Source organism: Leptidea sinapis, chromosome 6 (genome assembly GCF_905404315.1).
Source record: "Leptidea sinapis chromosome 6, ilLepSina1.1, whole genome shotgun sequence".
Taxonomy (NCBI): Eukaryota; Metazoa; Arthropoda; class Insecta; order Lepidoptera; family Pieridae; genus Leptidea; species Leptidea sinapis.
This window is the reverse complement of record NC_066270.1, coordinates 14,126,159-14,150,973: the sequence shown is the minus strand read 5'-3', so window position 1 is coordinate 14,150,973 and position 24,815 is coordinate 14,126,159. Positions and strand designations below refer to the sequence as shown.

The 24,815-nt window shown below is 35.0% G+C and overlaps 1 protein-coding gene across 2 annotated transcripts in view; it reads right to left on the bottom strand.

The window, feature by feature from the left end:
• LOC126964970 (centaurin-gamma-1A) overlaps positions 1-24,815 on the bottom strand; it is a 241,009-nt gene that overhangs the window by 64,506 nt on the left and 151,688 nt on the right. The window contains exon 1 of one of the 2 annotated variants that reach the window (XM_050808334.1): positions 13,826-14,189. The exons of the other annotated variant lie outside the window; for it this stretch is intronic. Within the exon in view, the coding sequence (XP_050664291.1) occupies positions 13,826-13,991 (166 nt within the window). The 5' untranslated portion in view covers positions 13,992-14,189. Of the gene's footprint in view, positions 1-13,825; positions 14,190-24,815 lie in introns of those variants that run through there. 2 annotated transcript variants of the gene reach the window in all.

Here is a 24,815-nt window from a genome sequence, read left to right as displayed (position 1 = left end):
ATTAGTCTAAGCAATTTTGGCTTAGTAGCTTTACAAAAGACGAGTAATTTGCTTTGTAATTTGAAGACACCACTGAGAATTTCTACAAGGAATGCGTCTGACAAAGTGATGCTAGAGCAAAAGACGAAATAATTAGACGACAAAGGTAAGGTAAGAGCTGCTTTTAATTAAATTGCAATTTTGTTAAGATGTAAATTAGTTAAAGTAGATGTAAATAAAATAACACAGTACAGTTAGATAGTTACATGTTCTATTAATAATAGCTTTTAATGGATAAAAAACTAGAATTTGCTAAACTAAGGCCAAATTCGTAAGTGGCTCAATATTAGTTCTGGTTCCTTAGATCAGCTACTTGGATAGTTATACTAGTTAGTAGTAACTTTAGAGCTGTACATGCACCTGGAGCTCTGATCAACGATATTATGATAAGTTTTTTCATAATTAGTTACAATATATGTAGTATCGTACAATAAAGTTTACAATTAAATAGCCTGACGGCATTTACTCCATTCCCAGTCTGTGGTGTTTTCAAGAAAATCATTTATGGTATAGTTACTTTTACCACACAAAGGTTTTTTAACAATTCTTTTGAAATTTTAATACGAATTTTTTAGCTGATTGCATGGAACAGTATCAGCAATGCGTCAAGCTTAAGAAGTCCTTCCCTAATCAGTCTCTAAACTCATCTAATTCATATCATTCCTGCAATAATATCGCACTAGTCTTGAGGTCTATCTTTTATTTTTACCTCCTCTGAGATTCAGGGTTCTTGTAAGATTATACTTCGTTTATCTTGACCTTTTAACGGGTGCCTAGCCAAGCGCCATTCGAGCTTACCGATTTTAGATCTGAATTTTGGTATTTTTTAATGATTTTTTTAATTTATCACAAAGTCAAATAAACTTTAATCAATTAAGAATTCGTTATTCGGCTGTATTGGCTTAAACCCTTTGCCTGTCCTAATAAAGGACGAAGAAACAAAAAAAAACGAATGATGCAAACGTCAGAAAATTTTAGGAACCAACTTAGCCCTGTTATTTTTGTGTTACTGTGAAGCGCGCGCATCTTAATATCTCACTCTCATAATTTTTCCATAATGCGCCTAAAGAAGTAGAACTTCAAAAAAACTATAGATATACACAAATTAATATAATTCTTGGTAACGAAGATAAAATTAAGTTCGACGAAAATGTTGAAGGTTACATAATGTCAGTCAACGAGAACACAAACGAAAAGTGATAAAGTAACGTTAACAATGACCAAGAACATTCTAGACGCAGCATAATATTCGATATTCGATAAATATCAATGTCGAAGTGAAACGACTCTACCTACAGTAAGACCTTGCTTACATAATCGGTGAAACTAATGTCTATTATAAGCTGTATAATAGCTATATTCACATATCGACATCATGTTATGGTCGTGTTAAATACTCACGAGTAACATAAAAATATATTCCGAAAAACACAATTACTCCAATATGTAATATGTAATAACACTTACATGATTCATACATCTATATAAACTGTGACAGCTGTGATCTTGTCCAAAAAATAGTGGCGCACAGTTAGCCTCTATTTTCAGCGAACGCACACACACTAAAACAAAGTGACTGGCGTATCACGAGTGTAAGATAAGATGTCGTATGCACACTAAGTTGTGAAATTCAACAAAAAAAAATAAAGGACAAAATAATTGCATGTCAGCGGGGTATAGAACGCAGTATGCTAAATATTAGAAAAATGCAAAAAATACCCTAATATTCTCAGACGTACCCGAAATACACACAGTTTTTTTAGCCGTTTCGGAGGAGTTTGGTAACAAACATATAATTGGTTGCTAATGTTCTTTTTACTAACAGATGAGGAAACAGTCTTAATATCAAATAACGTAACTCAAATATCAAGAAGCACTCAATTATTACTTAATCTATTATTCGGATTAGTTTCTGTTCTGTACGTAACATCCCACCATGCCATGGCATAAATAATTACAAAACTATCTTCCAGTTAACCTTGTTACTTTGAAAGTATGTGCTTTATTAAACATTAACTCCCCCAAAACATTTCCCTGAAATGTCACTTTCAATTGGCTTCAAGATTTTCCCGTGAGCGTCGTAGACCAAATAAGCCTCGACGCTCGTGTGAGAGACCGCAATATATCGAACCTTTTCAATAAACCCTCTGCCCTGCCATAAATTGCCTGAACTTAAGATGTCTAGGGAGAGATCTAACTGATAAAATATTACGAATATCTGAATATTGTTAATACATCGACTTTAATATGGAATTGGAGAGCAAATGTTGGTCATTCGATTTAGAGTAATAACCATCACCCTCCATACTCCAACACTATGAAAATTATAAGTAATTAAAGCAATAATAAACTTGGGTACCTACAAAACTTTTTTTTCTTGTTGTGGTATTTGACACTATACACCTCTACACGAGGCATGTTCCGGAGATGTTGACTCGCCAAATTCTGGCATGAGACTCAAGCAAAACAATTAGCGGACTTTATACTCAAGATAACTTAAAAAAAAATAATGGATAATTATTGATTTCCGCAAAAGAACGCCTAATCCATAAATTATCTTGGGTATTTATACTCTAGACTCGTTGCCCTGTTGGAGTTTATTGATTAAACAGCAGCCAGAACTTCAGATCTTTTTCTTTCTTAATCGATGTTCACGATGATAATGGTGCAGTTAGACTAATATATAATGATAGGAATGTATATAATATGATAGATGTTAGAGCTCGTAAACATTATATGATACGTGTGTTTTGTAATATTACCTTCAATGATAATGAAGCTTTTTAAACAGCTGCATTTAACTGGTTAGCCGAAGACAGAACAACCTTAATTTTAATAGAAGTTGACTCGTAGGGTTAAGCTGGACGTATTGGGGTCAAACTTTAATAACGTGTTGCTATTCGGGTACGAGAAAAAAAAAGATCACAGAAGTCATCTCATATCATCATCAGGTCTATACTTATGCCAGAAAAACTCCGACATAGATTTGTGGGAACACTGCGAGTGTCTAACGAGGATCTAACTTAAATCAAACGCCGACAACGGAACGGGTTGGCCACCACAGCGATTCAGATCAAAGAAAGCCAAGTAAAACCTACGTAAAAGAATTCGATATTATATTAGCCCTGGAATCCACGTAGTAAAAGTAAACTTGGCTGCCTCAAGCCACCTGCCGAGTCTTTTCAAACCTACAGTTTATTGGACTAACAGATATATTAGATCGTTAGTGATCCTCTCTCCATCCAGCCTAGTGAGCAGGCGGTCCGAGGTTCCAGTCTCCTTCTGAGACGCCCCGCACCTGTGACCACTACATTTTCGGCCTACAATGCACCGGCCCGGCTTCGCTGTAAAGTCAGTCAGAGGAGGTTTTTAGTCGGTATTTTCTTCCTCCCCAAAAAAGCCACCTGCAGTATAGAGCAAAGGCTATAAGCGGAGTAAAATGAAAAGTGAAGCCATAGACATTTCAGGATGGCGAGGAACTTTAAATTAACAATTTCCCGACTGAATAACAGTTGCAGTGAGTCCCAAGGATAAGTCAACTATTTCATCTGAAACAACACACGAAAAGAACTCATAAACGAAATCTACGCTGAAAGTTGCAGGTATTGCTCATAAAGATGTCAATATAGACACAAACTCTTGCTGAATTACCGCTGGGACCTCACAAAGCTAATAAAATGAATTTATTATAAGCCACGAGAAAGTTTCATTGTATTTGTACTTTATGTAATAGAGAAGCGAAACTACCTAAAGTTCAAAGAGTGGCGATCAATGACCGACATGTGTAGGTACTTAATGTGCCTTTTTGCCTTCTCAAAAACAGTCACTACATTTCTACAACTCCACAATGCAACAAATAAAATTGTGTTCATACACAATGTATTAATTGTGTTAATACGCAATGTATACAAACAATAATTTTTTCAATAATAATTTTCGAAACTAGATTTAATAGCAAATTATAATTTATAATAATAATAGAGATAGCCATAGTAAAATGTGACGTCATATCTCTTTCTCCCATAGTAGCTGTATATAATTTTTTGTTATGCGAGATAGAGACAGAAGACCCTAACTCCAACAGTTTAAAAACTAGTTTAGTCTGTAACTTTTTATCTCATTGTAACAGTTTTATTTTATATTCAGTGTACATCGTTACTTTTATCTAAGTTAATAATAAAATAATAAATAAATTAGTCATTTTAATAAATAAGAAATTGTATGAGGAATAAACGGCCATAATATACAATCACATAATACATACATAACAGTCCATTGTATGATGGAAAAGTAGGCCATAAGTGCGAGGTTATTTACGAAGAATATTCAATTTAACCCCGAAGCTATTGGACTGCATCCACAATAGTCTGAAATGGGCCATTTATATCAGGTCATATCGTTTCTCAGTTTATACAGTCGTATACGAATAATATATAATATTGTAGTATTGTGTATAAGTGATATTATAATGATAGTTTTTATTTGCAAATACTGCCACTAAAATATGTACAGATAAATATATAATATTATGTATTCCAAGTTTTACGTGGGGTTTAATATAAAACGAGCTGCCTAGCGACACTAAGAAAAAAAGTGTGTGTGTTCTTTATGTATGCATACAAGACGTCAAACTTCTTTGGCCTAACAAAGCAAAATTCCTTAAATAATTTTTTAATTAATTAATAATTTATTCCTCGTGCTATTCTACGTTTGTAGAAAGAACAATATTGTAGAAATCTTACAACGATGGCTTTGAAAATTAATTAGGTTTTACAGGCTTGAACCCTTTACCTATCCTAATAATGGACGAAGAAACCAAAAATAAAATAATAAAGAATGTCGCAAACGTCAGAAAATTTTAGGAACCACCTTCAAACTGTTACTTTTGATTATCGTTACTTAGAATTTCAATCTCATCATTTTCTCATAACGCGCCAAAAGAAGTATAACTTCCAAAAGCGATTCACTCGACTGAATGAAACGTGCAGTCATAGATTGACAGATGTCGGCTATAATCTTGTAAAAAACTAAGATAGCCGAAATCCACTACGTTTTAAGCAACTATTCGCTTTCAAACTTAGCCGGATTATACTTCATCGCCAAACGCCATACTGAAATTACTACTATTACAAACTTATGTCAAATGACTGCACGTAAATTTCAATTTTTACTCAGGCAGTGCCGCCTCTTATTACGTAGTATTTACATCCTCTTTGTAAACAATAGAAATTAACTAAAAAAACTTAAGCTAGGCAAAACATGGTTTATATTTCCATTTTATTTTGCAAAATATCAGCCAAACCGCGACAACAACGTGTTATTTCAAAATTTTTACACAAATTTATGATCTTTCTAGATTTTTTCCATGTGCCTTGGAGCATTGTATCAAAATATAATTTACATTTAACAATTCTTCGCAATTCGTTTTAAACAAAACTACACTTATTTTATTCATTCCCTAAATCTTAAGGAACTCAAATAGTGAAGTATTTACTCGCAATATCGTCCTTTTCATTACCCAACCAACGGCGCCTATTTCTGTCGTGAAGCAGTAATGTGTAAGTTTTATTAGTTTTATTGTGTTACGGTTTGAAGGGCTCCGTAGCTAGTGAAATTAATGGGCAAATGAGACTTAACATTTTAGGTCAGAATTTTTGGGCTTTTCAAGAATCCTGAGCGGCACTGCATTGTAATGGGAAGGGTGTATCAATTACCGTCAGCTGAACGTCCTGCTCGTTTCGTCCCGTATTTTCATAAAAAAATGCTCTCGATTCGCCATTTCCCATGGCACTCGTCGAGTGTGTGGACGGCCAATATCACGCAGCGTAATACAATACAATACAACCCTGATCAAGTCTCAATGATTGCGTCATTTCGAGACAAATTTGACTCATGCGCCTGTGATTACGTCGTTTTTAATCAAACTGTACAAATAAAACGCCATCTGATTGGTTAGCATAGAAGACTTGGACATTTTTTAATTTCGAATGTTTCAATTAAAAGTTTCAAAGTATTTTTTATGAAAATCTCGGACGAGACGAGCAGGACGTTCAGCTGATCTCTGACGCTCAGGATTATTGAAAAACACAAATTCTGAGAGGCACTAGAATAGCGCTCGTCACCTTGAGACATAAGATGTCAAGTCTTCTTTGCCCAGTAATTTCACAAGCTACGGCACCCTTCAGACGGTAACACAGTAATCTTTACACATTACCGCTTCACGGCAGTAATGTTTTAACTTTAATTTTACACCGGTCTATGCTGGTCTCAATTTTTAGATCTCGCATCATACGAATATAATTACTATTTGGGACGAATTGTAATGGTTTCACATTATTTTTCTGCGTAAAAGTTACATTTTTATTTTAGTAAACCCGACGTTTCTAGACCTTTCCATATTTCGTTTTCAGGAGGATGCAGATGAAATGAGTCAAAAATTGTATTTGTTATAGTTGTCATTATGAAGTTTAGCGCCATTTATTTCCCCGGAGGTGGTATTTGCTGTACACAGATGGTTTTTGGCAAAATTTACTGACAGTGTCCTCTTCTTTTTTGGTATGTGTAGTTATGGGTTTTAATTTAGAGATTATTGGATCCCAGGTGTTAATTAATTATAGACCATCTTCTCTATTGAAATTTGGGTGTTATTAGTTATTATAGACTCCTGTCATTCAGATAGCGACTTATATTGGTTCAATACTCCAAGACCAAATCTAAGGGCTGAGAATAAACTCTCTTGTAAGTAACAACAAAAAACAATCAACCAAATTCCATTCACGATCGCGTAATTAGTTCACGAAGTACATAAAACTTTTATAGCTCCATTTATATTAGCTATTACTACTGAAACATGTGCAGACTGTGTAATAAACTGTAATTACTAATTTGTTATACAATTTTATTGGAACAACGTCGTAATAAGTTTTTTTTAAATCTAAATATAGCAACAACTTTAATAATATGTCTCTAGTTCGGGTCATTTAGCAGTATGTTAGCTAATTGTTAAAAGCTGTGAAATGAGTTTTCTTGTGTGGCTAATTAATATAAGCTGATTATCTTCCTTGTGCGGTGTTTCCGGGACGCTACGACATGGGTGCCTTCAAAAAAAGCGCGTCACCTTCCTTAAAAGACGACGCTTCTGTGATTCCTCTGGTGTTGCAAGAGAATGTGGGCGGCGGTGATCACTTTACACCAGGTGACCCCCGTTTGTCCTATGCAATAATTTAATTCTGATCATTCAACTGTCCTTATCACGATCTTCAAGATTAGCGAATTATTTAATATGCGATACTCGGTAGTGTCTTTGTGCCAAAGACCAAATTGCCTGCGTAGACATACGCACACAAAAAAAACAATTATTCGTTGTTATGAAATTGTCATCGTTTTAAAATAAAAATAAATAATAACACGCTTTATAGAAACTAAAATAATACAATTTCCAGAGCTTACTAGACCAGGAGCAATCGGCGCATGAGTAGCGAAAACTATTCCACCAAAATTTTTTAAGCGATCCCCTTCAAAATGCCCTTATGATGAAAATCCATGTTGCCATGGGCAACCATGGGGCAGCCCCGTGCCATATTGCTTAAACCAAAATCGTTTAAACAATTTGCAAGGAATTGTTATTTTTCAAGCGGACAGTACAAAAGCAGGTATAAAGAATGAATGTTTTTAATATCTCTAATATGAACATTATTTACTATTGTATAAAGAATTTAAAAAATATATAATTTCTGAATATAAATTAAAAAATATATTAGCCGATTCCTCCTGGACTACCCTACAACCTCACCAAACCTAACCTCTTTATAGTAACATTAATATCGATAATATTTTTCTACGACTCCGTGTCAAGCTTATCTTTATCTGTTTAATCTATTAGCTGATGGTGTTATCTTAACTTCCCGCTTGCCTTATCTCTTACTCCAATTCACATCGCTATCTCCACCTCAATCTGTCGTTATCTGGTACAGAGCCAAAATCTATTTGTTACAGATCAGGAAAATTTATTGAATTAGGCGTTACTGAAGTTGAGATCTATAGAGCGTACCTAACCTTTGCTCAGACTTTACTTACGTAAAACATAGCTGAGTGTAAGCTTAGCATAATCTTTGATTTCGTTATATGCTTAACAGTACAATGCAAAAGTAAAGTTTGCATTTTATTACACTCAGCTAATAAAATTTGAAAACAAAATTTATGAACGATGCAGGACCCAAAACCGCGACCTCTCAACCAGAACGAGCAGTTCGAGTGACGTATCGTTGATAAATCTTGTATGTCTAGTTCAACTATCGTTCATATATTTTGTTTTCAAATTTAATTTGCGCAATTAATCCGAAAAGTGGGGTTAAAGTGATAAACTATAAAAAATAACAAATAGTTTACTAAGCTAAGTTTTATACTGTTGTAACTTTTGCTTAGACTTTACTTATAAAATCTGAGCAGTCTAAGTACGCTCTATAGATCTCAGACTGACTTTCGCTCCAGAGTTCGGCGAGTCAACAGCTCCTGAGGTTGCCTCGAGGTTCAGCGGGAGTCGATCCTTCTGGAGGACGCGTATATCCTCTAACTGTAAGCCGTATTTGCAGGAGTTGCATTCCATAGATCTAGCCTAACAAATCTTAGCGGAAGCAACAATTAAAGTAAATCATAATATTAAAGACTTTATTAGACTCAAAAGCTATGAACGCGTCGAAAACAATTGCGGCAAACTGTTAGCCTCTAGTTTCATTTTGTAAGTCGTAGCTGCCATCAGCCATGCACACTATTGTAATAAACGTGGCCCGGTATCATGCGTTAGTTCACAACCATTGGTCCACAGGAATCAGAATATGGTCCACGGACCGCGAACCAATTTCGATACGTGCACGCTGCATTGTGAAGAATTATTGATTTTACGAGAACTGGAAACAACTTTAAAAGGTGTCGACGTCATGAAAGCGGTATCGGAATATTTTCAGAAACATAACATTAGCTGGGAGAAACTCATTTGAGCCGCCGAACGAGTTTGTATATTTATATTGGCTTTACATTTATAACTATTATTATGTCCAAAAGAAAATTAAAAGAAATATGAGATTAAAATAAATTTTGTTTGGAAAAGTTGAGTATCGATTGGATTATTTTTAGAGGCTTTAACTTCCTTGTTTCCGCGACACTAGGTGACCCGCTCGTTTGTCCTCCTTTTCCATAAAAAAAAGGCTTTAACTATTAAATTTAGATATTTAAAAATATACCGGGGCATGTTATCTTGAAACAAGAGTTACGGACAAAATACTATTAATATTATTTTACTTTTGACTAAATAATTGTTAAAATCTTACGTTGGATACTTAACATTAATTTAGCAAACATCGCCTCATACAATCACGGTGTAATATATTATTCGCAAAATGGCGTCGATGACACCATTTCTAAATTTAAACAATTGAAATTTTTATCGCGGACGACTTGATGCGGGTTTTATTCTAAAATAACGGCGTGGCCCCATTTGTATTTGTGGAAAAGGGTTAATCAGGATCTAAATTTGTAAGAAGAGGGTTATTTTAAATAGTTTTCTATTTAAAATATTTAAGCGAAAGGAAATTTACAAACTATTTTTTTTTATGGAAAAGGAGGACAAACGAGCGTACGTACCTGGTGTTAAGTGATCACCGCTACCCACATTCTCTGGCAACACCAGAGGAATCACAGGAGCGCTGCCGGAGGAAAGAAAAGGAAGGTGTGTGCGCTTTTTTTGAAGGTATCCATGTCGTATCGTCCCGGAAACACCATATAATATATACTAGCGTATATACTTTGATTTGTCAATGTTCTTGCATCGTACAACAAGAATACAATAGACTATGAAGATTACTGCTACGAAATAAGGTGTTAATTCGAATGAATGTCTTAATGTTATCTGTATAAGTTAATTTATAAGTATATACAATACCACTCGGATTTTTGACGACGTTTTAATAGGCGAGTGGGAGTCAAGTTGTATATGGTACCTACTTCAAATATTGCTCAGAATTTAAGGGTTTTTCAAGAATCCGGAGCTTTCTCTAGTCTTTCCCTCATAACTGAGGATCGTGGTCATCAACAAGTGGTCCAGACTTGGAGTGAACTATTTGTTTCCATCGACTTCTGTCCATCGCGGTCCTGACGACGGAGCTAAATCTCTGGGACCTGCAGTCTTTTTTTTGGTCAGTCCATCTGGTAGGAGATCGACCTCGGCCTCGCATGCTATTTGTGTTCCCAACTACGATCAAATTTCTCCAGGCTCTTTTTTTTATATAAGAGGGGGTAAACAGGCAAGAGGCTCACGGGATGGGGAGAGGTAAGGCAACCGCCCATGGATATCCGCAACATCGGATGGTACTTTGCACGTAGTGTGTGGTGGAATTCGGCTGCTGGAATCAACCCGAACAGCTAATCTGAGCACTCCTCGTGATAAATGCGGTAGAAGATGCAGAGAGAACCCACATCTCTACGCAATGTCAAAGAATCAAGCCGATCGGAGATGGCTTGATCGTCGATGATTCGAATCGCTCTTCGTTGTATTCTTATTACCCCTTCGCATTATGTGGCCAAAACACGAAAGAATTTTTTTGTGGACAGACGGGTTTTATCTTGAGCTGTGAGAGGATCGACACATTTGTTCACTTGGCCGTCCAAGGTATCCTCAACATACGCACCACATCTGCAAGGCATCAATCCTCTGCCAATCCAATGCCAATCCGACGCATCACTGTATTATGATGAGCAGGGCTTATCACTGATGAGGGTTTTGTTTGTCCCGTCTCTTTTTTAACTCCACTTTAAAGCATCTAAATTATATTATGATATTCATGTTAATGGTATTAGAATGCATCACTTTGTGCGCAGTATTTACCAGGACATTTATTGATTATCTGCAGGAAACAACTAAAGGAAAATAATTAATTTTCTAATGCAATTATCACTTAGTGCTGACTTGGCAAACGTTGTTTTGTCATATATATTAAGTACCTACCCCGCACCCGCTTATTTTATGAATTGTCATAGTAATGAAAAGTCATTGATTGAATTATTTGTATTGCGAGTATATAGGTATTACTTAGTCAAAAAATATTGGTTTCGGATAAGTAAAACCTTCAGGATCCCTAAAAAACCCAAAAACTCCGAGCACCAATACAACTGCGCTCGTCACCTTGAGACATGAGATGTTAAGTCTTACACATTACTGCTTCACGGCAGAAAAAAGCACCGTTGTGGTACCCATAATCAATCCGGCATCCTGTGCAATGGAACCTCCCATTGGTAAATGCCCTAAGTCGCCTCTTACAATACCCTTGGGTCCCATATAATATGACTATCCGTACCCGCCCGCGTCGCTGGGCTTATTTTAAAAGGCAAATACAATAAAAAACAATAATATAAACTAATACACCATCTAGGATAAATTTCGCATCGAATGGTGGTAGTTTCACGTCGATACGATCAGTGGTTTAGGCGTGAAAGAGCTTTTCATTATTTATATATAGAAGAAGATTATTATTAATAATCTTAATTCTTAATAGAAACGCAACCAATGAACCACCCACAAGAGTCTAATTCCCCTTATTAATGTAACGTATAAACAAGTAATAAAAACTCCTTCGACACAACATCCTGTGTAAGGAAGTCCACTTAGGGCAGTCGAACGTAACGTAAAAGTTGACATTAGGGGTGGCACGCGCTCGCAAGGTGCTTTGTAATTTTATTATTAAATGTTTAAAAGGTCGTTGATAGCTATTATCTGTGGAATCTAATTGAATATTCATGAGAGTTTAATAATGAATAATTATTAATTAAATAAACTTCATTTGTCGTCTCAAAATTTGGAATAACGTAACATTTTGGTAGTTTGTATAAGATTTATATATTTTTTTAATTCTTAAATGATTTTAGTGTTATACATTAACACTACATATATAGTTGGAATATTTTGTACAAACATCTAAACATCTCTTCGATTTTGTTATAGGGATCACCTGATGGTATGTGATCACCGCAGCCTATTTCTTTTTAATCAAAATAAGGGACGAGACCTGCTCGTCAGCAGGACGTTCAGCTGATGGTAATTGATAAACCCTGCGTATTACAATGCAGTGCCACTCAGGATTATTTAAAATCTGAGCGACACTACAACTGCGCTCGTCACCTTGAGACATAAGTTGTCAAGCCTCATTGGCCCAGTAACTTCACTAGCTACGGCGCCCTTCCAACCAAAACACAGTAATGATTACACATTACTGCTTCATGGTAGAAATAGGCACCGTTGTGGTACCCATAATCTAGCCGGCATCCGGTGCAAAGTAGCCTCACACATACTCTCTCGTAACACCAGAGGAATCACAAGAGCATTGCCAACCTTATTACACCTCGAATTAATGTTCGTATGAACTCGAAAGACGTTAACATATTATTAATACGAAACAGGCAAGGATAGCACTGGTGAGAGTCCACGGCTTTACCTATTGCACCACCGCTTTTTAGATTACACATTGATTATACATTGACAAGATGGGGCCTTTGAAACACGGTCTCTTACGGACTTACAAATAAACTTGGTTTAAAATTATACCTGATAATAAACCAAGAATATGCAAAATGTTAACTATATCACTGACAACATTGTCAATACAATGATAATTCTGAAGTTTTCCGAATGTCAAGCAGCCTTGCAAATAAACGTGGGAAACGTTATACGTCCGAATAAACCAATAATAAGCAAACTGTCTATTTGTAAGCATTTCGCTTATTCTTGGTTTATTGAATTTATACGAAGTGTATTTGTAGGTTGTTGTTTAAAAAAGTGCATTCTAAAATATTATAATACCATTTGATATATGGTTATAGATATATATTTAGATAATGTTTACGTCAAACAAGTTTACAACTGTATCAATAAAGATCTTTGCTATTGAAGATAATTTTATATTCAAAAGATAAATTACAGCTCGACTCTACATATTTACAATAAGACGAATAATGCTGTTAAGTGATAAGAAGATAAAAATTGACAGTGTAAAAAAATTTCAGATTAAATTTTATTATATTTATTTTTTTCTTTGTTGTCTCTACTTAGTAATCGGGCAATGAGGCAAAGTCAAACTCAAATAAACTTTATTCAATTAAACAATTTGGTATTTTTTTATAGTGATAACTCTCACTTCTGGAATTAATTACACATTTAAAATTTAAAAAAAAATATGATCGCGAGATCTACGCACGGAACGCGAGAGGTCGTGGGTTCGAGTCCCGCATCGTTCGTAAATTTTATTTATTCAATAAGTCCTAAACTAAGTGATTTTGAATAAATATCTTTTAAATTACCTAATCTACCGTATGTTCGGAAAAAGTTACAGCTCGTGAGAAGAACATACAAGAAACTTAATGGCCACTCTTTTCAATCAATACAGTATTTTACAATAGCTGTAATATACATAACAAATTAGTTTATAAGGTACTGAATCCAATATATGAATCGTGTTTCAATAATATCAAATATTTCATAAAAAGTAATAAAGAAAGAACTGTATAAAAATAAATTATCCTAAATGCATCAACCTTTAGAGCTTGAAGTCATTGTTTGTGTACGGATGCTTCGCGAACATGATGGTCGTGATTACTGTCACAATTAGTAATTGCATCCAACAAATACAATGATTTATTAACCATAACAAGTCCACCTGGCACCATAAGCAGCACCCTTTCACGAGTGCTCACGAATTCATTTATTCTACATAAGATGTTAAAATTCAATTCCACCACTCACCAGATTTCCTCTTCTCGTTCACGAGAACCAAAGATTTGGTCCGTTTAACCCTTAACGACCGACGCCGAATAGATCTCATAAGGGCTTCAGGCATTCGCGAAAATCGCGGGGAGTCCACCCGTTTCTCGGGCATGAAAAAATTTTTCACGGCCAACATTTTGCACATAAAAATTCAATTCATTCATCCATATTTAGATGGTCACTTGAAATTGAATTACACTTCACTCCTTATCACACTTATGACGTCAAAAGTGTGTCCGGTATTAATTATAGTCACGTTACTCGCGCTACCATATTTGAAGGGTCGTAGAGGCCCGAGTAAAGTTCTCATTTAAGTAGAGCGCGCGGCACGTGTTAACCATGCAAGATTTAGATGCGTACTGCCTTTGCTGATTGGGTATTTGATGGTTTGTATTCAAAGTGCAAAGCAAACCAACTCTTATCTGTACTTGTATATAGCATATTGTTCAATCTTTGTATATTTGCACATACTTATGCGTGATGTTAAATATTATGCTTCATAATACAACCAACCAAGGTCGTTAATAATTATAAATATATCATGAAATATAATAATTTCAGTTCTACTAAGAAGTTACGCAGTGATTCAACCAGTCTGTTTAAATTTTCTGGGATTTTCACAGGCTATGATTAACGGAGCAGTCATTTTTTATTACTTATCAGTGGGAGGATACTGATTAGTGAAGCAGTAATGTCAATCAATCAATCAAATTCTTTATTTGCGTATAAGCACTAATAAATACCATATGTTGCGATGGTACAGTATTAGAGTGTCTTATTGTATGTTTCGCCAGGTTTAGCTAGGCATGCAAATTAATTAAATACAATAAATTGTATTGTAATGTGCAAGCATTATTGTGTTTTGGATTGTATGTAGTGAAATTACTGGTCTAAGGAGATATAACATCTTATTTCGTAAAGTGACGAGGGCAATTGCTATGCCACTTAGGATTTTGGGTTCAATCAAAAATCAAGAGTGGCACTACGCCTTGTCTCGTCAATTAAACTCATAAAAACTACAGACTCAGAATTACTGGTGAATAGTTGACCCGACAGCCCGATTTGCGTGAAAATCTTAGATTTATACGTCTAGATAGACTATGACAGCTGTGAAAACGTCAAATAAAATTGATGTTGACTGTTAACCTCTATTTTGAGCAATTCACGCACACTAACACAAAGTGACATACAAATCGCGAGTGTAAACGTAGCTTACCAATCACACTAAGGTAATTATAAAAAAGCTGGCCTGTTTTCATCGGTTGTTTAGCAACTCTATTTCTTTTTCGACGTTTAAGCGACGTTAAAATAAACGATCTAAACAATTTCATTATAACAATAGGGAGCACAATTTACGAAAGTTACATGCGTTTTAATCCTTTGAAAAGTGTTTAATTTAAATAAGTAGTAATGCTCGATTGTCAATTTTTAGATAAAGGCGCCAAGACTTAATAATATCACAAAATACAATACACAGAACCGTAAGTAATTATTGCTAATTATGTTATTAAGGCTCACCCCAGAGTGGGGAAGCTAATTACGGTTTGTACAATGCTTTGTCCTTCAAAAATTGTATTACAAATAGTGCTAATTTAACTAATTAGTAATTATGTATAATTACTATCAAATTATGTTTCATTTTTATTACTTAACTGATCAATAATTTTTATTATAACTGATGAAGCGAAAGAAATATGCAAGGACCGTGACGCTTAGCATTAGGCCCTTTCTGCCTATCTCGTAAAGAAAATTAAGTGAAGAATACCAGGACTACAGAAATGCACAGGAGGAGACATTACCTAAGGCCTATTTTAGATTTAAGAATTCTAAAATAATATACCGTCGCGCAAACGTGGTCAAGACAATCATTAGTGTGATAAAGACAACTGCAGCTAAAACTCATCAGTAAAATTTCTGTTTGTCCAACGCAGAGCAGCTCGAATTGTGAACGGTTGGATCACTTAGAATTGCGTAGAGACGTCGCTTCATTGTGCGTCTTCTACCGCATTTATCACGGGGAGTGTTCCGAAGAGCAGTTTCACCTGATTCCTGCCGCCGAATTACACCCACGACACACACAAATTAGGATATCATCCCCACTAACTGGATGTGTGGCGGTCCTCCATAGTGCATAGTTCAAGGAGCTTTCTTCCACGTACTACAAAGCTGTGGAACGAGTTTCCCTGTACGGTGTTTGCGGAGCGATACGACATGGGTACCTTCAAGAAACGCGAGTACACCTTCCTTAAAGACCGGCGACGCTCTTGTGATTCCTCTGATGTCCATTTTTTCATACAAACGTCCTCGATTGTTTTCTGCTTGGTTTTTAATTGTAGATAAAAATATCTTCAAATAAGATCGATATTATAATTATTTGTGCTTCTCTTTTTCGCTTTTATTGTTTAAGTGCCTCATAGTTAATCGTCGGGGGCACAAAAGGTTAACTCTCACCACGTAGGCCCCTTTATAAAGCGTCGAATGGTGATGAATATCAGTTATTAGGTGGCGGGCGAGGATCGAACCAGTGTCAAATGGTGAGGTTCAACAATGCTAATAATTGCACCACCAAGGCAACGGAATTACTAGGAGTTCAGAAGAGACTAGAAAGTGTTTGAGCGCTCTAGCTTCTATAACTTACGACAATTCCGTCGAGAGTCGTGCAAATTCTTATCGCGGATGCACGCCGCGGTATTCTGGTTACCACTTTTATCTGGATCAAATATATTATGGCTTCCATTTATAATTACAATATTAAAGATTGTAGGTACAATTTATGGGGCATTAAAACGAATATCACGACTAACCTATAACAATAATATCTATACCTATAGCAACCAATAACTATATCATTGAGAGAGATTGAAGCCGACTAAAATAAATAGCAGTTTTTTTTGGACGAGGAGCACAAATGAGCGTAGGTTCACCTGGTGTAAAGTGATCACCGCCGTCCACATTCTCTTGCAACACCAGATCACAAAATCACAGGAGCGAAGGTACTCATGTCGTATCGTTCTGGAAACACTGCACAAGGAAGCTCATTCCACAGCTTAGTTATACGTTAAATAAAGCTCCTGTTAACTGTACTAATGCACACATCCAGATGGTGGAGATGATATACTAATTAGTGGGATGTCGTGTGATTCCTCTTGTGTTGCTATTGAATGTGGGTGGCCGGCGGTGATCACTTAACATCAGTTCCTTTACGGTTGTTTGGCCTCATCTTCCATAAAAAATCGCAATTAAGCTTGTCATCTTGAGACCCATTTTCATCCCAGTAATTTCACTAGCTACAGCTTCCTTCAAACCGAAGCACAAATAATTCTTCGACACTATAGCCTAGTGGCAAAAAATATTGTTCTTTAGCGGGTAACAGCTAGTACTTAATAATAACGCATTGGTAATTTAATGAAACAAGTATAACGTTTATGGAGTAAATGATTTAATGGAGACTTTTTTGAGAATGTCGTTCCCCCACGTTGCGACCGAGCGAATAAAGTGAAACCGGTCTTAGACCTGAACTGAGCCTTATTACTTGTCTGCACTTGTTTCTAGGGATTATTAATTACAATGTCTCAGGACTGTAATTCTGTTGGACACTCGCCACTAAGACGTACGTACTTTTTTTATGAAAAAAAGGGCCGAGCAGGACGTGCAGCTGATCGTAAGTGATACGCCCTGCCCATTACAATGCAGTTCCGCTCAGGATGATTGAAAAACTCAAAAAATCTGAACGGCTCTACAACTGTGTTCGTCACCTTGAAACATAAGAGGTCAAGTCTCATTTGTCCAGTAGAGGGGCCCTCTACTTGACAACTTTTACTTCAGACCGAAACACAGTAATGCTTATACATAACTGAACAATTTCTTATGTTTTTAAAGTGATAACTTTCACTTAGGATTAATACACAAATAAAATTTGAAAAACAAAATTTTATGAACGATACGGGACACGAACCCACAACCTCTGGCGTTCCGTGCCAGTGCACCAACTGAGCTAACCATTCGAGTGTCGTATCGTCATAAAATCTTGTATGCTTTGTTCAACTCTCAGGTTGTGGCTTCATCTGCCTGCTCAACCCTAATATTTAGCTAAGTTGTCAACGGTTAGCTAAGTTGGTAGAGCACTGGCAAGGAACGCCAGAGGTCGTGGGTTCGAGTCCCGCATCGTTCATAAAATTTTGTTTCTAAATTTTATTTGTATACATTACTGCTTCATGGCAGAAATAGGCGCCGTTGTGGTACCTATACCGTCATAGCCGTCATCTCGTGCTTAGATAGACTTTACTTACATAAAACTGCGCTTAGTGTGATAAAACGCGAAGTTGACTTTTGCATTGGGTTGTCTTAGCTCAGTATAATTTCAACTGTCAAATGACTACAAAAAAGAAATAAAAAATTATGCTAAGCTTACACTCAGCCAAATTTTACGTAAGTAAAAACTGAGCAAAGTCTGTGTAAGCTCTATAGAACTCAGCCTTAATGTAACAATCATATTATTTTACTAACCATCGTATTTCTAAGATATGCAGTGCGTTGAAAATGTAAATATCAGGTGGCAGATAAAAAATATTATCAAAGTTATACTTATTTTGGCGCGCTAGGGAAGACACACAAATTCGACGCCCTGACGTTTGCGAGAGGTCGCGAGTTCGAGTCCCGTCTGTATGAGTATGGGTCCCAAATCGAAATAAAAACTATCCTATCTCTCAAGTTAGACTAAACTGCACTCCATAGAGTAATCCCCATTAAAATCCGTTCATTAGTTTAGGAGTTCAATGAAACAAACATTTGTAAACTGGATTTAAATATATTATATATGTGATAAATAAAAAAATATATTTTTTAAGTCATAATAGTTGATGCAGTAAGCGCATATATTCCTTTTATCAAGAGTTTTATATCCGGATTAGAATGCTTCGGATGTTTGCTTAAAGTCTTATACAAACTGGTTGGTCCCCTACAATGGATCACTGTCTAGAAGAAGTTATATTTACAGACATTGTTAAGTAAACACTAGGGATATTCTCTCCACATATTCACCCTCAGGGTAAATATGCGATAAAAGAAAATCATAGATCACACATTTGTATCTATATCTAGATAAAATATATTAAATTTAATTATAAAAGCTTCTCACACACTCAGCATAATGATACTTATTCCACAGATACATTCATAAAAAGTAAAACATTTTTGAATTAAAATATATTGAATTCTATATAAAGAGTACTTTTTAGTTTTTTTTTAAACTATAAGTTATTTTTCATTTTTTAGTTAATTTGTCTATAAAAGCGTATTTTTAAAACTATTAAGTACTTTAACATCAATTCCTGCCTTATCGACTATTGATAAAATTTTTATAAATTGACAAAAATCTAAGTTTGCAAATTGAATAATGGAATAATCTTATTAAATTAGTGTATTGTCATCGGTCCTCGATAAATCTACAAAGTTTGAATGAAACCTGGCCTGTTAAAGTGGGTCAAAACCGCGTCTAAAGGAGTCAGTTACAAACATACATACAAACATGCAAGTGAAGCTAATATAAAACGTATAAAAATGGGAGTTGTAGAGACTGCCGATAGAAATTAAAACTTAGTAGTTTAAGTATTATAGCTTTGATAATTTATACGAATATGTAGTCTCTTGCTTTTAGAAAACCGATAAAAATAGACTAGGAATATAACTTTAGTCAAGGAATATAACTTTAGTCAAGGAATATAACAAGCATCTTCCATTCGCGATTTGTATGACACTCTGTGTTAGTGTGCGTGAATTGCTCAAAATAGAGGTTAGTTCTAAAGGCTATTTTTTTCTACGTTTTTACAGCTGTCATAGTGTATCTACATATATAAATGATCTAAGTATTAAAATTTGAAATTTCATAGTGTTAGAAACAATTAAATTATTAATTTCACTTATTTTAAAACTAATTTCTAATGATATAGTAATACAACAAAGGCACTATTTCTTTTCACAGTGTATACATCTTGAACTATTCACTAAATCCATTCAATTTAACAAGATCCGTATGCATATTGTGAAATTGAAGTAAAGTACACACGCACTAATGTTGCACAATACGTCAGCTGTATAGCTACAGATATACTGCCTTAAGCATTTCGGTGACGCGAACTCACGAGATTGCACCCATCCAAAAAGTGTCTAACTGTTCTATATATTTTAATTATTTAATTATCGCGTGCGCCAGTCATGAGCATATCGGTGACGCAAACCCATAAATCGCGCAAGAGAATGTGGGCGTCGGTGATCACTTAACTCCAACCCGTACGTTCATTAGTCCTTCTTTTCCATAAAAAATGTACATTAATTCGATGCTTTTTCAGGTTGTTTAGTAGTAATAGTTTCAAGAACATTCGTCGTCAATTTCTATAGGCTATTATAGTGTTCTGACTAGAAAATGACGAAATGTGCATTGAATGCTGCAACGTTGACCACAAATTGATACTTAATGTGTATATAAGTATAGTAAACGTGAGAAATGTACGTTAAATATGATGTCGTAAGGTATGTGTATTATCTGAATGGGTATTACATTTATTTGTACTACTACTAACTGATACCCCGCGGCTTCTTTCGCATACACACAGGTAGCGTTTCAATTGAATTAAAAAAAAACGTTTTTATAAACAAACAACCGACTTCAAAAACACTATTCCAAAACAATAGATATAATATTCACTAAAGAGTATAAAAATAATTGGGTATTTTTATACAATATAATTAATTAATCTAATTCTAGTTACGATTATTATAATTTTTGGAGTCGGTGTCCTGCCGCCGCGGCCCCGCTCTCGCCTCCTAACGACTCAAGCACACCTCACCTATAAATATGTATGTAATTACAAACATTTCTTGGTTGACACCGACCCCAAAAAATACAATAATTTTAACTAGAATTAGATGCTCCCTGCATTACGGAACCCTGTATATCAATAAACAAACAAGATAACAGGGTGAATAGCGCTGAAACTATTTAGTATTTGCCAAATATCCGGTAAATGCAGCATCATCTCTCTCAGTACGGAGTTATTTACGATCAAAAGTTCGCATACCTTCCGCATTATTCACGAGCGAATATTTCAGTTTTTACAGCGCTCTACTTTTGAAAACCTTGTAGTGAGTGTGCGACCTATATTCATTCTTTTGCGAATTGAAATGAAGTAAAATTTCTTTATTCATTTAGGTACAATTTGTACACTTAAGAATGTCAACTTTGATGCCATCGGTTCAAGAGACTAGCAGCAGGAATTGTTCTGAGAAGAATCAAACAAGAAATTCACCAAGTTTTATCCAACCTTTGCACTTTTCATATTATCCATACAATTTTATCGTCTTTATATTCCTGAACTTTATAATACGCTTTCTTCATTAAAATTTCATTTATATGAAGCTTGTTGAACTTAACTTAAGCTTTAGTTAAGTCAAATTTAGTATATCATATCACACATATTTAGACAAATTTTCAGTAAGTGTACTTCAAATTCACTAAAAATAATCAAATAAAAAAAATAATTTAAAAAAAAACAACCGAATCCAAAAATTACAATAATCGTAACTAGAATTAGATTAATTAATTAGATTGTATAAAAATACGCAATTATTTTTATACTTTTTACTGCACATTATATCTATTGTTTTGAAATAGTGTTTTTGAAGTCGTTTGTTATTATTGTTAAAAATTTTTTTGTTACTATATGGAGCTAAAATTTATGTAAATTAGCAATATGATGTGGAAGTTTATTATATATTTGTATACATTTGCCCAAGAATGAGTGACCAGTTTTATGAAGTCTGAAATTTGGAACAGCAAATCTATTTCTACTTTTATATTGTGAAAATTAATACGGGCAATAATGTTTCACACGAAACACGATGTTGCGTTGTATTTTTTTATGACAATAAGGGACGAGACGAGCAGGACGTTCAGCTGATGGTAATTGTTACATCCTGCCCATAACAGTGCAGTGCTGCTTATAATTCTCGAAAAACCCAAAAGAATTTTTGGGTTTTTCGGAGCGGCGCTACAATTGCACTCGTCACCTTGAGACAAGATGTTAAGTCTCATTTGCCCAGTAATTTCACTAGCTACGGCGCCCTTCAGACCGAAACACAGTAATGCTTACTTACTGCTTCACGGCAGAAATAAGCGCCGTACTTTATGACTGTTACAAAAAAATTCTGCCTGGCGAACGTATGCACAGATGAAGCAATAACTTTTGTATTAATTTACATTTATTTTTTTGACTTACTAGTGTAAGGGTTTGACTATTTGACGTTTGAGTATGTTTGTTGCGTCACTTTACTTAATATTATATTGTAACTAGCTGATCTGGCAAACGTTGTTTTGCCATATATATATGTAAACCTTCCTTGAGCTTCAACGAATCTATTACAAAACATTTCATTGAGATCGGTCGAATAGTTTAGGATTTATAAGGGATCATACAAACATACATTCTCTTTTATATATATAGATTGAAATGATCTGTAAAACGATGAAAATGTAAATCTTGATATGAAAGAGTGGCAATGAGTTTTTTGCTACTTCTTTCATTAGCTCAGCCCTTTACGAAGTAGCGGTAGATTCAATAAGAAAAAAATTTGGTATCACCCTCATAATAAATCATTACAATACTTGACACTATGGTCGGGGCCCGATTACTTTATGACCCAAAACCGAATCGATTTACGAGTTACCTTTCTAAGATGATCGCCGTTTATATTAGTCACGAGCGAACGATTCCGTTCGTTTATTGAATTTATTTATGAGTTGAGACTTTTGGGAATCGCTGGGGCATAATATCGATTATCGATCTATAATTCGATTATTATTTTTACGACTGCAACACTTATCGCGTACGTTACAAACGATGTTACACAATGCAATAAATAAGATGGTGTTATATATTATACAAAGATGAAAAATAAATTAAATATAATATAAAACACATAAAAATTAAGTGTTTTTGTAAATATGATGGTATTCCCATCTTCTTATGAATATTTTCTACGAATATTTACACAATCTTGAGTACTTGTATATAATTTTCATTTTAGAAGGGTTGGGGTTTCGCGCAAAATAAAATTAATATTCAAATTCATAAATCAATATACGATTCAAAAGATTCTCTTGTTCAATTTCTTATGTTTTCAAAGTGATAACCCTCACTTCTGGGATTAATACACAAATAAAATTTGAAAACAAAATACCTTAAAAAACATAACAAATTGATTAGAATATTGGGGTAGAGCAGGTTATCAACTGTAAACACACAACCTGAGAGTTAAACAACGTATACAAGATTTTATGACGATACCTTACTCGAACGGTTAGTCCGGTTGGGAGAGCACTCGCACAGAACGCGAGAGGTCGTGGGTTCGAGTCCCGCATCGTTCATAAAATTTTGTTTCCACATTTTATTTGTGATTCTTATAAAAGAAGACTGCGAGTCGCAAGACCATGGTCGTAGGCAGCCACTCGTTTTAAAATAAGTGTTATGCCTGCCCTACACTCGCCTGCGGCCACGAAGTACGGGTTTGACACACGTGTGAACACTATATCACACACTACAACGCCGAGAAGAATGTGAAGCCTGCTTTTAAAACAAGCCGGCGCCTGCGATTTTTCCCACGCATATTACTATTTGTTTGAGAACCTTTTGGAATAAGACAAACATATCAGATCATACGCGCTTTGTATATTTTAGGTGGGCTTACACGCTAATTTTGAAACCATACACATATATCGTATCGATTTACCGTTTATCGATTAGGTTGCCTGACACAAGGCTGCGAAACTTGGACCCTAACGAAAGCATTGAGGAAAAAAACTTGTCATAACACAGAGAGCAATGGAGAGGAGTATATATAAGATGGGCAGGATATAATTATGATGAGAGATAAAGTGGGAAAATAGAGAAAAGAGATGCTAAATTAAGACGAGGAATATAGAAAACAAGGTTGGAAGACAATATAAAATTGACAACAGGACCCAACTGGAGAAGAGTTGGCCAAAACAGACAAGAATGGATATCGTTGGATCGTTGGCCTTTGCTAACCGACTCGCCGAACTAAGAGATATTTTATAGCTTTACAGTCTTAGTTTTTCGATCGTATCGAACTGAATTATCAGAAGAATCTACAAAATATATAGAAATAAGTCTAGAAAGTTCTTTACAATTGCGACAGTGGCAACTACGTGGGATGTTAAAGTTGAATTAATTATTGGTGCGTTTCCCGATCGACATGAACTTTCTCCGCGGAAACGTATTGAGTAGCAACTTCCTACTAGAGTACTAAAGGTTTTTGTTCAAGTATTACTAGGATGTATCTTATCATAGTTTAACGCTAATATTCATGATGAGAGTTAAATGATTTGCGTAAAATTAAAGTTTTTGCATGAAAAAGGGACAAATAGCCAAAATTCTGTACAATAGTCTTTTTTGGATTCGGAAATTAATTATTTTCTAATTTAAACATATTTATTCAAAATAGAATATAAAATCACTTATTGGAAGTCAAAAACCACCCATTCGAAAAAGTATGCCTCAAACCTAAGAAGAACGGACGCAACAAACTCAGCGGGCTTCTTTATATAAAAATATGGTGTCAATGTAGAATCGTACAATAAATTTTATTAATTGATAGCCTGTGGGCGGTCGCTCTATTTTCAAACAGCGATATCTTTAAAAAGTCATTTATGTTATAGTAACCTTTACCACATAAACGTTCTTTTAACAATTCTTTTGAATTTTGTAATACATTTGTCTTGAACATTATCTGGGATCTTCTCGTAATAGCATATACATCGGCCCACAACAGACCAACTCGACTTAGCGAGTAGTTGGCATAATAAGTTTATTCCTGATGTTAACATTTTCCAACTTATACGAATAATAAATTTGGTTCAAAAGTGTTATTTAAATACTATAATAATATAGCTTCT